We start from the raw sequence: 16,122 nt of genomic DNA, 5'->3' as shown, positions 1-16,122 counted from the left end.
TTCATGCATGTTTTTACATAAATTATTTTTAGCTTCCACAACCACTTCTCAATTTGATGCATTAACAGGCATTTTTTAATACCTTTTAATTTTTACCTGTGTGATCTCTGTGAAGATTTATGCGTCAAAAAAAGCAATACAAAACACAAAATCTAGAGCATGAAAAGACACATACAGATCTTGACCAGTGCCAAATACAAACTTTTTAGGGTTGACACTGACCCTTGTATTCAGTGAAATTAATTACTTTTAGATTAAAATCAAATTCAAGTCAAATTGACCAAATTGTGTTTTTCCCAAAACAGTTTTAACACGATAACAACAAAAACATTCAGATAAACAGACAAGTAGAAACATCCATCAGAGTTTACATACCCACTTTCAGGTTGACCCAGCAACTTGCCATAGTTTTACTCGTTAATATGTAGGTTTTGTCACATTGTTTGTTTTTGTGATCAACTCACTGTTTCTGATGTGAAAAGAAGCACTGAATATTTATTTATTTTATCCTATCTGTGTGTGTGTGTGTGTGTGTGTGTGTGTGTGCGTGTGTGTCTGTGTCTGTGTCTGTGTCTATGTGTGTCTGATTTCAGATCTATCGGCGCTGCTGGCTGGTGTTTAAGAAGTCGTCCAGTAAAGGACCACGTCGTCTGGAGAAATATCCTGATGAGAAGTCTGCCTACATCAGAGCCAGTCCTAAGGTGTGTGTGTGTGTGTGTGTGTGTGTGTGTGTGTGTGTGTGTGTGTGTGTGTGTGTGTGTGTGTGTGTGTGTGTGTGTGTGTGTGTGTGTGTGTGAGAGAGAGAGACAGGTATACTCTGTTCTGCAGGAGAAAACCAAAGATAAAGAGTTGACAGACTCACACACCATCAGGGATGAAAGCAGTCAGCCTTCACATTAAAGTCTGACTCTATTTCTTCTGAGCTCAGTGAAAACCAGCAATCCTTCTTGTTCTCTCTCTGTGCCCCCCCACCCCCCACCCCCCACCCCTCTCTCCGCCTCTCTCTGAACTCCCTCATCTTTTATCCTCATCATCACCACCTCTCCTTCACCTGACCCTTTCTGTCTGCTTCCACACTCACACTAAGCTTCCCTCAGCTCACCAGTGGACTTAAAGTGAAGTTGTGGAGTGACTTTGTTCGGTTTTTTCCCATTTTCTCTTCTGTCACTGTGAGCACAATGAGAGCATGTTCAAGATTTTTTTTTTTTTTTCACAAAACAAAGTGTTACGCTATACAGACCAACATATGTCGGCTCAGAAAACGATTTGGTCAATTAACTAACAGTTAAATGCTAGATAAGATGAGATTTTTGTTCACACTGAATGTTCAAATGCTGTTAATGCATTTTGTTTTCAAGGACTCTTATTTTACAGTCTACACAGAGTCAATATCTGTTTGTCACTCAAAGGTGCATGTTTGTTTATAATTATTTATGAGTGATACGTTTTATTTCTTTTCTATATCTTTTATCTTTTAGATCTTTTTATTTTATCCTAAATTGTGACATTTATATATTAATCGCTGACCATCCATCTGACATTAAACAATGATGATTTAGATATCATGGTAATGATGGCACATTTGATTTATTATGATCATATGGCTTTTTTAAATAGAGCTGCATGATGAGAGCTGTTCTGGTTCTGTTGTAGGAGCCTGAATGATTTTTTGGGGCTTTGCACAATAAATCTGTTCTGTTACAGGCAGCAGAAACCAAAAATATGTCTACTGCATATGTAGTCTACAGCTTTAACGGTGTATAGCTAGCTGTATAGCTTCCCTCCTTTCAAAAAGGATTTCAAATTGTATGGGTTGCCATGTGATGACACTTTTTTCCTGATAAGAATTATTAGCATATAAGAAGTATGCTGTATTTCTGCATTTTATAATTGAAATGAACTTTAATGAACTTGTACATTTGAGTCACACTTTACAGATATTTACACTGTGAAGACAAATATTGATTAAAGGATCACAGTTTGTTCTCACTTGTAGATATTTAGTTGTCATCACTTAAATCAACAACAATGTTAACCATTTTAACTTCAACCTGTTGCCTAGGTGACAGAGATAAGCAACGTCAAGAACGTGACGCGGTTGCCTCGGGACACCAAGCGACAGGCGGTGGCGATAGTCTTCACAGACGACACCTCGCGCACCTTCACCTGTGAATCAGGTGATGTTTGGACACACACAGATCATCACACTATAACACATATTGTACTCAGTCTTCTAGTTTAGTGTTCAGCAATGTGCTGTGAAATTGACTTTTGATCTCCTAATACCAGTTCAATCAGGAGAGACTTAATACGTTTGAACAATTATTTATTTACGGGTTGAAATGAAATGTGCAAAGTCTTTGGCGATTAGACTCCATCGTGATGTCATCGTGAGCTGGAGGGGTGTAGAGGCTGAGAGCAGGATAGGATACCCCCCCGATGGAGTCTAGACACTGGTGTTGATGATGGTGAAGAGAGGATGCAGGATGAGCTGAGCTGGCTGAACACTGATGAAAAGGATGGAGGTGACTGGGGTGGAGGAGGGTCGCAATAATCGTCTGAAACGATGAGCAGACTGCGGAAGGGAGAGGAGCAGATTTAAAGTTTGACAGCAGTAAGATGATTGGTTCACAGACATCGTGTCTAACTCTGGTTGGTTAATGCTTAAATGGGAACGCCCATAATCAGCTGATCGCGAAACAGGAACAGAGGGGGGAAAGAGAGAGAGTGTAGTATGAATGAAGTTAATGATGAATGAATGAATGAGAACAGTCTTCCTGCTTGAACTTTCGCTAAGCTACATTTTCACACATAAATCCAGCGTATGTCACCTATTATAAACACAAGAGCTACCAGAGTTTGAACATGGATAGTTACCGTTCAGGCCTTCATGGATTAAAGTCAAACAAACGAGACCCAGGACTGCAAATGTAGCTGCACACACAGTCAGTTGATTTTTAGTCCTTTAAAGGTTGGCTAACTGTACACCAGATAGTTAGTGGACATTCGTTTCCTTATTTTAGAACTTATAATGTGACAAAATACGCTAATATGTTTGAGACTGAGCTGAGAAGATTCATGCTTTTGTAATAAGTAACATTTGTAGCCTAGCTTAGCATAAAGACATGAAGCAGGGGGAGGTAACTATATAGCCTGGCACTGTCTAGAGTTCAAAAGCACTTGTACTCAGTAGAAGAACATTTTCACCTAAGAAATAGCAACATAAATTTACTTTTTAGAAGTTAAAAGTTTTCAGTTTAAGATTATTTTCAATAAGTAAAACTCAATTAGAACTTAAAGCGACTTTTTGTGACTGTTTTACCTTAAATGACATTTTTAATAGGAGTACAGATTGGAATTAAATCCTTCATCCCCTCAGCAAGTGCTCCTTAGGTTTTCTACTTTTAACATAAAAGTGTTTTAAATGTGTCATAGTTTGTTAGTTTATCAGTGTGTTTATCAGTATCATTTTAAGATCCCATTCCTTCTAGCTCTTTTGTATCATTTACTAGATTTTTTGTTTCACTCTTTGTTTTGTGTACAATCTGCTCAGAACAAATGGCCCTGATTCAGATCCTACACTTGTTTTCTCAATTGACTCATCACTGGAACCATTTTTATTCACAATCTCCACCACAAACGACTGGACTTGATCTCTGTAAATTGAGATGAGAAAGTACGATCTCCTTAGGACATTGAAGGATAAGAGAAAAAGAGAAAATGACTGAGTGCAAGCCCTGAGCAGTAAAATGGCAAAACAATATTACATATGTTCCTACAAGCCACAACAACAAGCATGCATGGCTTAGTGTAGGTGTTTAAGTAAGAGCTCATCATTAGTTTCCTCACAGCATCACAGTCCAAAGGAAGCATAAAAACTGTCAATATACAGTATATAATAATATATGAATCAAACAGTCCAATCAGTTAATTTCTCTGCAGAAACAAGCAATAGTTCAAAGACCACTGTGAAGAAAATAAAAAACAACATAAATCACAGTGTTGAGCCAATAAATACAAGCCAATTCACACGCAGTCGAGCAGTCAGACCTGCAGAGTTTTAAATAATGTGCCAATAAAAGGCCCAAATTTCTTTCTCTCTCTAATTCTTATTCTTGCTTCTCTTTCTCTGTCTCTCTGTCTCTCTGTCTGTCTGTCTGTCTGTCTCTCTCTGTCTCTCCCTACAGAGCTGGAGGCAGAGGACTGGTTTAAGACGCTGTCGATTGAGTGTCTGGGCACTCGGCTCAATGACATCAGTATGGGAGAGCCTGACCTCCTGGCTGCTGGAGTGCAGTGTGAACATACAGGTGATTCACACACAGACACAAAGAAGCAGACATGCAGAGGAAAGGTTCAAGCTCAGCAGATTATTTAGCCTCCACAGGCACCAGTCCCCTGGTTCAGTCTGTCAGATCAGACACAACTGATAATGTTGAGGGGTAGGAAGCCAGTGAAAAATCACAACCTTATTTCTGCAAAATCAAAGTACCATGTGTAACTATATACATGTGTCTTTGTTAAACAGAGCTGACTATTTTTATTTAAATACTTGAACCATTTATTGTACATACCATTTCTACTCTTAATTTTACATATACAAAAAGATTTATATAATCAGTCTTATCGGGCGGCTGTGGCCCAGTGGTAGAGTCGGTCGTCCTTCAATCGGAAGGTCAGAGGTTCGATCCCCAGCTCCGTCAGGCTACATGTCGAAGTGTCCTTGGGCAAGACACTGAACCCCAAATTGCTCCCGGTGGCATATCTGATTGACAGTTGGGCACTTTACGTAGCAGCCTCTGCCATCAGTGTGTGAATGGGTGAATGTGATATGTAGTGTAAAAGCAGCTTTGAGTGGTCACAAAGACTAGAAAAGTGCTATATAAGTACAGTCCGTTTACCATCATTTGATGAAACATTTTTATTTTCTATCCATATTCAAAACTAAATGTGTGTGTACTGCTGGACCGGATGGTAAAATTGTTCATACAATGATTTTAAGAAAGATTTAACTATTTTTTTTTATCATTTAGCACTGTACCTTCTGAACTAACAAGGTCCCACAGAAGCTCACGTCAAACAATCCATTCACTTTTATTTATAAGTGCCAAATCTAACAAAAGTTATCTCAGGAGACCCAACATTAATCCACCATGAGCAAGCAGCTTGTTAAAAGTCTTCAACACATTAGGTCCTGTACAGGAGGACACTGAACTGTAGACTTGGGACTGTGATTTGAGTCCGTCTGAGGTTACAAAATGATGTACTTGAGGCTTGATTTGGACCTGTTATATTATCACTATATTAAGTTGATTTGGATAAATATGTTAGCAAACTTTAGTAGTATTCACACATTCAGGGAGCATGTGGCAACCTAAGCATTCATGTGGAGTTCTGCTTGTGTCATCCCAACTCTGATTTTACCTCTAGTTTGGTCTCTCTTTGGTCTCTGGCTCTTTAGCTGCTTCATACTCCCCCACATTCACTCTGTTTTCATTGAGTGTGGGGCAGGCACCAGTCATACAAATTATTAAAAATTGGCATACATATAATAGTTTTACCAAAGAAAACATCTCTCATGTTGTCATAGACAGAGAAGAAAACAAAACAGAAAAGCACATTGGACTTGTCAGTGCTTGTTTTGTTAAAACAGCTGTTATTGTATTGTAAGTAAATATATTGATTGACTGAACTCAGGCTACATGTCGAAGTGTCTTTGGGCAAGACACTGAACCCCAAATTGCTCCCGGTGTCATAGCCAACGGGTTTGAATCATAGACTGTATAAATAATGGACGTAGTCTCAGTGACGTCACCCATTGGTTTCTGAAGAAGCGTTTTGAAGCCCCATTTGCACCGGTGCTGGGGGTCGCCATATTGGAAATGCCAGAGCCGGCTAATCCAAAGACGGGCAATGAGGCGGAGTACGACCGAGCTAAAGCCATTTGGCTGAGCTCTATGGGTGGGCTGCATGAATCAGCCAGCCATGGCTATGAAGCTAGGCTATATGCTCCTCAGTGTAGCTAGCGGTTATTAGCCATAGACACTATAAATAATGAATTAGCTAGTTTGACTTTGCCAGGAGGAGATTCTGTTTGTGACGTTGACTGACTGCAGGTGTTTAGTTATCAGACTAAAGAAGTTGCGGACTCGCTGCTTGCTCATCCAGCGAGAGAGCTGACATGTAACGGAAAACGGAAAATAACCGGTCTTTTCATCACTATGGTCCACTATAATCTCTCTGGGAAAAAGCCAACAAATCCTGACTCCTATTTACTAGCTGACGATTAAATAAATGTTTGATAAACACTGCACAGGCTAACAAGCAGCTAAAGGGAGCACAGTATACCTGCTACTTAGTGCTAATAATATTTCAGTACAATAACACTAGCATTTAACTCACCGAAAAGCTGGAGCTCAGACTTCTTGCACGGCCATAAAGTTCAATAAATCCCACAGAGAGATTATTTGTCCAAACTTTGAATGAAAAAATCCTCCTACAACACAAACAGGTGAAGTTAAGCTCAGTGTCTGTGTGTCTGTGTTGATGTCTAGCAGACAGCCAGCAGGATCCACCTGTCAATCAAGTGAGCCGGCCCCTATGATTTAAGGCCTAATATAATTAAAACGGATGTGTTATAAAAAAAAATCAACCCCCGTACAGTTATCTTGAACAATAAAATTAGCTATTTATAACAAAAACGTTTTTTGTACCAGGCTGTAAACATGTTTATATCTTCTGTAAAAATGGGCATTTTCCCACCTGCTGTAATGTTATTTCTTGTTTTCTGAAACCTCAAGTGGCCACTTGAGGAACTGCAGTTTTTTGCACTTCCACATTGGCTTCATTTTTCACCGGAGGTTGCCGCTTGATTTTGAATGCGATAACTGATTGACTTTACCTCTGCCATCAGTGTGTGAATGGGTGAATGTGACATGTAAAAATGTAAAAAGCAGCTTTGAGTGGTTCGCAAAGACTAGAAAAGCGCTATATAAGTACAGTCCATTTACCATTACTGTGTTTTTATGCCCAAAATATCAAAGGAGCAGAAACTTTGCTTCATCTCTTGTTTTTTTTGTTTTTTCTGTTGCACACTGCCTTTTATTGAATCAAACTATTTTTGCATACCTTTTACTGCACCAATTTTCACAGTAATTGATTCTCCCTTTTAAGAGCTCTTATTCTGTTTAGTTTATTTGCATTTTTCATTTTATTTGACTCCTAAATCCTATTCATATGTGTCTTTTATGTTGTCTTGTGTTTCTTCTTTTAATGCCTTTTATGTCGAATGTAAAGCACTTGTTGTTGATGATGCTTAACAAATAAAGCTGTCTTGTTTTGTCTTGAAAAATAACATACATATTAATCTTTAAATAAGGACAGAGAAAACCCACCAGCATGTTTCATGTTTTTCGAAAGACTGATCAAAGAATAGATGAACGAGAAAGAACAATGAGCAATGTTAAGTCCCTGACATTATTACTGTCATGTGTTGGTCTCCTCAGAGCGTTTCAACGTGTTCCTCCTCCCCTGTCCCAACCTGGACATCTATGGGGAGTGCATGATGCAGATCACCCATGAGAATATTTACCTGTGGGACATTCACAACCCTCGCACCAAGCTGGTCACATGGCCTCTCTGCTCTCTACGCCGCTACGGACGAGACGCCACCCGCTTCACCTTCGAGGCCGGACGGTATGACAAGTATGGGAAGGGCTGTAGGAGGAAGAGAAAGGGAGGGGGAGATGTTTAATCACTGACTGTTCATAGATTAATACCGGTTACATTTACAACATCAACCTGCAAAGTTCGTGATAAGATAAAGACAACACATCCTCTGTTATAGAGGAATGTATTCTAGCTTTATCAGAACTTACAACCAAAGTTTGTGTGCGTGTGTGTGTGTGTGTCTGTGTGTGTGTGTGTGTGTGTGTACGTGTGCGTGTGTCTGTCTGTCTCTCTCTCTCACTCATGCACACATATCCAAGCAGCTGGGTTGTGTTGGTCTGAAACCTGTGAAGAGATTGATTGAATAGATTAGACGATGAATCAATGCTGCGCCAGTCCTCCTTATCTCCTCCTCTTTGATAAAACCTGACCGGCTATGATTGGGTCAGCATGCAGATAATGGTGTGTGTATCTGTGTGTGTGTGTGTGTGTGTGTGTGTGTGTGTGTGTGTGTGTGTGTGTGTGTGTGTGTGTGTGTGTGTGTGTGTGTGTGTGTGTGTGCGTGTGTGCGTGCGTGTGTGTGTGTGTATCTGCATGTGTCTGAGGTCTGAAACAAACCAAAATCTCAAGAGAGCCCTCTGTCTGTGCGTGTGTTGAACTACATTACTACCTAACACCACGTCTTATGGCCATGTAAGAACATACAGCTCATCAAATGACAGTGTCACTAAGCATTTATTTTATAACATTTATCACTATTGTCACTATAAATTGACAGTAATATGCATTAACTTAAACCTGACAGAAACAGACCCTTTAAAATGAGTTAGATTGCTAAGAAGCTTGGCCTGTGAACTGATAATCAGAGAGGCTCAGGGCTCCTTTTGACAAGCATGATTCCAACCGGCTGTGAAAGGATACAGATGGTTGACAAAGGTGCACTCGTTTGTGGCACAGTCTGTGTACCAAAGAGTCGGATGAAGGGGAATATGTACCTACTATAAGAACAATAAACGCTAGAGCATCGTTTATATAACTGACATAAACTTTAGTCCGAACATATTTTAGGGATATGAAGCTAAAAGCACTGGATTTGTGTGTCCATCATGGGTTGGATCAAAGGACACACTGAGATTAAATTCTATTGATTATTATCAATGAGAACTTTAATGAGAGCTCGCTAAGGGTTTCCAGGCTGTAAAACCCCCTCCAATACTTTACTACCAGAATAGCAGACACTGCTGTTTAGTACACTGGCTTCATACTGAGTTGTTGTTGTTGTTGTGTGTAGGATGTGTGACAGCGGTGAAGGCCTCTACACATTCCAGACCAGAGAGGGAGAGCAGATCTACCAGAGGGTTCACTCCTCCACGCTGGCCATAGCAGAGCAGCACAAGAAGGTCCTGCTGGAGATGGAGAAAAGCAGCAGGGTGAGGGCCTGGCCATATGTACATTACATAATATATTATCATTATTTATCATTATTCCTTAATCTAGGAGAAGTGACCTGTGTAAATCTAGTAAATAAACATGGATTTAAAAAAAAGTCACTCATAGTGTTGGGTCCGATTCTGCCGTTCCCCTCAGCCCCTGAAGCTTTTAAGTGTCTTTACTATTGTTTTGGCCTGTTTTATTGCCTGCAGTAAAACTGCTGGTAACAGAGTCAGGATCTGGTCGGGTGAGAAATGTCCCAGATGAAACATTTGCACCCTCTTGCTACAGGCAGTGGTATACATCACATCCAGCTTTACTCTTGACCCTGCATGCCTGTTAAGCCACTTCCAGTTTTATAAGTAGTGTCAGTGTTATTCAGTGCTGCAGAAAAAGACAATATTAATGGCAGTATAATATAGCAAATCCACAGTGCTCTTTCTTTTTATTTTCTTATGTTGTGTGTGTATGTGTCTCCCAGTTAATGTCTATGGGTTCAGAGCCTGGCTCCTATCCCTGCACGCCCACTGCCATCCTGCCCCGATCGGCCTACTGGCACCACATCACTGGAAACCAGACTGGTATGGATGCTGGAAGTGGTACGTCACAACAATTGTTTTCTTTTTTAGGCTTTATATTTTATGTATAGTACAAAACAAGTGTTGTCACTCAATCAATCAATCAATCAAATTTTATTTGTATAGTGCCAAATCATAACCAAAGTTATCTCAAGACCCTTTACAGAAAGAGCAGGTCTGGACCAACTCTTTGTTAAGTTATTTAAAGAGAGGCCCAACATGAATCCACCATGAGTAGCACTTAGCAACATTCGGCACATTGGCAAGGAAAAACTTCCTTTTAACAGGCAGAAACCTCGAGCAGAACCAGACTCATGTTGAACAGCCATCTGCCTCTACTGGATGGGCCGAAAAATAGGATAGAAGGAGATGCAGGATAGAGACAGGCAAAGAGAGAAACAACAACATATGTTCTTGTTACAACAACAACATATGTCCTTGTTACAACAACAACAACAACAGGTAATACATACAGTACTTATGGTTACAATGCCAATAATAGTGGTACACTAGTGTGAAGATTAGCAAATAATAAATTAGCAAGAGAAGCATAGTAATGATAAAGGCTGTAGTAATAGTATAGTAAAGTAGTAGTAATTGTAACAGTTGGAGTAAACAGGTCTTCTATTAGCAGCAACAATCATGATACTATGGGGAAGACTGTAGTTGTTGCAGTCGAGCAGGTCCACAGCAGCAGGTGGTCTGCAGCACCGATCCCCAGGAACCTACAAGACAAGGGAGCACAAGAACTCCCAGGAAGATATGTGGTTAGTAATGTTAATGGGACCAGAAGATACAGAGTTAATGAGCTGCATTAATATAAGAGAGAGAGAGAGAGAGAGAGAGAGACACAGACAGACAGAGATAATTGAAGGCTCTACCTCCCACACTACTCTTAGAGACTTTAGGTACCACAAGCAGTACAGAGCTGGAGTCAGAAAGTTGTTAGCCTAGCTTCAAAGCTAACTGGATAAACAAAGTATGGTTTGATCTTCACTAACAGCTGCGCATGTTTCTGCTCCGCCTGTAGGTAATGTCTCTGAGGACGACCTGCTGTCCACACGCCTGCCTCCAGACCGCCATTCCACACTGCCCCTGGCAAACACACTTACACGGTCCCAACCGCACATACACACACACTCCCCGACACATTACCCCACCTACCCTGGACAGTGACACATAGACTGACACAAAATAAGACGTGGACATTGAGAATAACACACAAACACACACATATCCACGTGCATGCAAGGACACACAGTTGACATTCTCCCTCCTTATGAGTTTTACAGCCCAACATTCCTCACAGGAGAAGTGGCAGGCGAGACTCACACTGGCCAACCGACTATCCTGAATGAGAGCAGGATGTGAAAATTAATTCTGCAAGAAGAATCGGCCTCCTCATATGACTGCAGCTCCCATGATTCAACAGAAGTCAGGGGAAATTCCAGGTTTTTCCACACATATAGGCAGAGTTTTTGAAACCAGGTCTAAAAGTTTCCACCTGTAATTGTGTGTGCCCCTGTCAAAGGAGGGAAGAAATGCCAGATTTGTAATGTTCATGTAGTATGTGTTCAGTAGGACTAGAAAGGCTGGATCTGATGTTCTTGCATGAGTATCTCACCCCATGGGATAACCTTCAATAAGGTCAAGTATGTTACATTGAATGCCGTGTAGAGTGGGGCGGCACGGTGCCTTAATAGCACTACATGGACTGTGCTATCACTGGAAATGCAGACACCTACAGGATTCTTATGTTGGCAGTTACCACAGTACCAGTGCCAGCTGACACTTATATGAAGAACACTTAACTGTTTGTCCACGACTTGATTAATGCCTTTGGTTTCTGATGTTACTTTACAGTTACTGGATCTGTTTGTGTGCTGAGGTTCTGAACCGCTCTGACCTGTGGAATCAAACTGATCTGATTCATTTGTATGGACTGGCTCCTGAATATTCACCCTTACAGTGTCAGACTGTCTCTGTGATGTATCTCAGTCTGCTGTCCTGTCACTACATGCTTCTGAAGAGCTATATTTGCACAACACTGTTACTCCATTAAAGGTTAAAAGTGAAAGAGGGGATTACAATGAAGAGGTCAACAAATATGGATTTTGAAAGCCCATACTGATGACACATTTTTAATTCATTTGAATAACTATTATTCAGTGTGTTTACATGTGACCTTTTGAATGCTAGATAACATGTTCCCGTCATAATTTATTTCTTACTAGCATGACAAAATCCTAATGACTGAAAAGGGAAAATAAAATTCTCAATCAAAACAAAAGAGAGAAAGTGAACGAATAGGCATGCACAGAAGCACATGTCTGTCCTGATGTCAAAGCAGAGCACCACTTAAACTAGAGAGGAATAAGAAGGGACACATGCAGGAAGATGAGCTACCATCAGGGGCACTCAAGATGTCTCAAAATACCCACGATATGTGACACTGGATCAAAATTGAAGCCATGAAGTGTGACATTAGGCTAAGACACGTGATGTTCAAATAAAGGTTCTTTTCTTCCACAGCATAGCAGCACTTGAGCCATGACAGGTATCTCTTGGCAAACCTAAAGGGCACTTGACACAACTAGAGGGTCATTTTGTTTGACCAGGTGGCACTTACCCCACAATGTGACAACAGGGAGTAAACATGAACCATGGAATCGTGTAATCAGCAGATGGGTTGTGTCACAGTCAGTTCTTTAAAGGTTTCTTCAGCTTCACATATGTAGCCTACTTCAAACCTTTTTGTTGTTTCCACTCAGTCAGTCAGTCAGTCAGTCAGTCAGTCAGTCAGTCAGTCTGTCAGTCTGTCAGTCAGTCAGGGCCATCACTTTCAGAGTTTACCTCACTTTTGGTGTCTTGTGAACAGATTTTCCTAAGGGATAATTCTGGTTTATTACAACTTGGATCTCATTGTCAGAGTTCTGGCCATAATTTCTATCAGTGAAAAAAAAGAGCATAAGTCTGACAGTTAGATGGGCCGTAAACAAACCAAAGGGTGGCCCAATTTATTCTGAAGAGAAAATGAAAGTGATTACCTGAACTTTAACAAATGTAGACATATTTGCAGTATAAACTCAGCTAAAACCTGTTCTGCACCTCACCAAAAATTAAACTTGTAGCATCACAGACCGCAACAACTGCTTGGTCTGCTTGTTAGCATTGCACTGAAATTACATCGAACACTGTGCTTAAGCTACCTGCTTCAGCCTTTTAGCGCTCACATAAAAGCTAACACTGAATTGGTGATAAGCAGTCTAAATATTTTGAGGAATAATGTGTAAGCAAATTCTCTGACTTGCATGAATTTGAACCAGGTCACGTGTGAAAAAAAGAGTCAATCAAGATTTATTGGCAACAATTAGTGTGGCCTCGCTTTCAATTTAAACCAATCTCCTAACCCATAGGCTCGTTTGAAGATGATATAGCCTCTTATAAAGCTCAGAACCTAAAATCTGTTCCCTTTCTTGCAGATTTTGCATTCACATATCTGTTTTTAGAGATTTCCTCTGAACCTATACTGTTGTTTGTTAACAATCTGTCTGATCGTGTAATCGAAGTAGTTTTTGCTCCACTCCATGTTCCTGACATCACATCATTGATTTCAACAAGTTCATGTTGATATTATAAAATGTTGAACATTCCCAGAAGTGTTAGAAAAGAGCCAAGTTGAGTGGAAACAGAATTATCTCTCAGTAATGTCTTCATCCACAAAGGGTTGTAGCATTATCAGCATCTTTCAGGGTCACAGTCTTCCCATAAATGTAGTATTGATCGACTTTGTTGCATCACAATCACTGAACCTGATCTACATCAGAACTTTTTATGGGTGAAACATATCTGCCTCCATTTTGTTGTAGCATTCCAGCATAAATGATTCTCAAGGTAATTTACATCCAGTCTTAACATTGTAACCTTAAACTTTTCTCCCACCCACTCTGCTGCCACCACTGACCTTGGAATCATCCCAAAGATGTCTGTCGGTCTGTTTAAGGAGGAAGTCAAAGGAGACAGACAGAAAAGATGATCCTGTAGTCTTTCTACAAGACAGCCTTGCCTTGCCGACATGCTGCCTTTAGCTTCTGTCACACTTGCTCTGACAAAGACCTTTTCGTTTAGTCCGGACTTTGAGGTGAGCTGGAGGTGGGAGGGAGACGATTAGCATGCCAGGAAGGAAAAGGTTGCCAGAGAAAGTAAAGGTTGGATGAGGCTTTTCTCAACTTTGGGCTCATATGGGAGTTCATCCTTTGATTTCTGCCTTTTGATCCTGTCATAAGGGTTTAAGACTGTTAATCTGACAGAGGAGCTTTTACCATAGCAATGTGACATCTGTGAACACAGACCACCTTTACACGTCATAAAATTTGTCGTTCCTGGATTGTGTCTCAATCTGATTAAGCTTGATTAATGCTGGAATCCATGTACAACTTGCATTTCATGGTTTATGGTTTTGACGTCATTTGAACATGACAGGGCTAAGCATTTTGCTTGTTTACATGATGTATGTTGTGTGTAGATGTGTGTACTGCCATACTGTATACCTTGTTTTCAGACCTCTTGTACATACTGCTATTTATTTCAAATGAACGTTTTGAGTGTGTGTCACGAGGGATTATTGTTAATTTAGAATGCAGCCACCTTGTTTTTATACTTTGTATTGTTGACCAAGCAGATAGTAGTCCATTAACACTTTGTCAGCGTGGCTCTTACATATAAGTGAGCACCTGAGTGAACAGCAAGAACACATCTGCCATCCTATCATCTGCACTGTCCCCTCTCTCAGTGTGAATTTTTGGCCTTTGACTAACCCCAATCGCATCCTCCCTGTTCATCCTTGTTTAATGCTCCGGTTTGTTTTCTAAAGAAACAACAGAAGAAGAAATCCTACAGAGAGGTGTTTCATAACGAAAGCTCAGAAAAAATTATTGTGAAAAGCCTGTCTTTAATAAGCTCAAAAAACTGAACCAGGATTAAGCTGTTTCATAGAGCCAGCCAATGAGAACATCCATCAAAAACACATGTAAAGACAAAACTCTGACATTCACATCAGCAGGAAACATATGAACAAAGCAAAGGAGAACAGCATTCTGCTGTCAAGCTGGGAAGGCAGACCTTCTTACAAGCAGAGGTGAATCTGCTGTTTGATCAGTTTGTTACAGCGCTCTGTAAGATGGAACATGACAAAATAGCCTATAACTGTGACTTATGAAATATGGCTCCTCAATTAGATAATTTTCAGTTTTATTTTGTTGAGGGAAAATGGTTAAAATTATTCCACTGAGGCTTCAACCCTGGGCCATTACCTTCAATTTATTCAAGTACTTAAAAGTAGAACAAACACTGACTAAAGAATAAGAACACAGAGTTGCTTTGAGCTAATTGCTATTGTCAGTATGCTATCAAATTCACAATGCCAAACTCGTCCTGTTGATTTTTGGAAGGTATTGATTCCCATTTGTACATACATGTTAGCAGGTATACATGTTAGCATGCTAATATGTGCGTCATAGCATTAAAAACATAAAACAGCTGCAGCTGATGGGAATGTCATTAGTTTTACAGGTATTTGACGATAAAGTAAAGCATTGCACAAAAATAAATTCCTTCCACATGATGTACATTGTACATAATATAAAGTCTGAGGATTCCCAAATTCCTAATAACATGAATATGAATATCTATACTGCTGGTAGATCTAAGAGAAGATCACAGAAGTTGGCGGGATACATGATTTGGAACTATAAAATATGGTCAAATGTTTGGGCTAATTCATCCAGTAACCTTTGAGCTATTTTAGTGAATAATGAAAAAACCTGACCTGATGATGGTGCCAGATGAAAAGTCGGAGGGTCACGAAAGTCATTATTGGTCCTTATGTTTGAGCTATGAATGTGTGTAAAAAAAATGTGAAGGCAATCCATCCAATATTTGGTAGATTCACTACTTTGGTCCACAGTAAAAAGTGTCACCAAACAACCTTTATGAGACTGAATTTCCTGGATTAAAGCTGCATTTACTGAGCTAAATCTGGCTTTAGTGATGATGTTTTATAAAACACCTCTCTGGCACATAAGAGACCAAACTAAGTGCTCAATGCGAGAGATGATTGATGGTAATGGCTCGGAAAAGGATGGAAAATTACAGGGCTGACAGTGTTCCTCCGACATGGTTTGAAAACACCAGACAGTTTTATGGCATGTTTGTGATTATAGTGTTATCACAATGACAGTGTCAGCTCTAACCAATGCCTATGACTACCCCTCAGCTTTGTAACCCATGAAGAAATGTTTCCACCCATTTACACTGTCAACACCAAGTGCATGTTTTGTAGAAAATAAAGTCTGTTACTTATTCAGCAGAACAGCTCTCATTGTGATGTCAGTCATTTCATTGAAACTTTTGTTGATGCTTTTCCTTTTCTTTTTGAATACTATTGTCA

At 40.1% G+C, this 16,122-nt stretch overlaps 1 protein-coding gene across 1 annotated transcript in view; it reads left to right on the top strand.

Moving 5' to 3' along the window:
- Nucleotides 1–12,494, top strand: part of dok4 (docking protein 4) — an 85,351-nt gene extending 72,857 nt beyond the window's left edge. Inside the window, exons 3-9 of the mRNA XM_069662493.1 lie at nt 594–701; nt 2,063–2,177; nt 4,188–4,307; nt 7,503–7,692; nt 8,957–9,095; nt 9,578–9,695; nt 10,705–12,494. Coding sequence (XP_069518594.1) covers nt 594–701; nt 2,063–2,177; nt 4,188–4,307; nt 7,503–7,692; nt 8,957–9,095; nt 9,578–9,695; nt 10,705–10,850 — 936 coding nt within the window. The 3' untranslated portion in view covers nt 10,851–12,494. The remainder of the gene's footprint in view (nt 1–593; nt 702–2,062; nt 2,178–4,187; nt 4,308–7,502; nt 7,693–8,956; nt 9,096–9,577; nt 9,696–10,704) is intronic.
- The last annotated feature ends 3,628 nt before the right edge of the window (nt 12,495–16,122 follow it).

The sequence above is a fragment of the Semicossyphus pulcher genome, unplaced genomic scaffold (genome assembly GCF_022749685.1).
Source record: "Semicossyphus pulcher isolate SPU_LCO1_2020_fin unplaced genomic scaffold, fSemPul1.0.p SCAF_1, whole genome shotgun sequence".
Classification (NCBI taxonomy): domain Eukaryota; kingdom Metazoa; phylum Chordata; class Actinopteri; order Labriformes; family Labridae; genus Semicossyphus; species Semicossyphus pulcher.
Note: the sequence above shows the minus strand (reverse complement) of the source record. Positions and strands in the feature narration are given on the sequence as shown.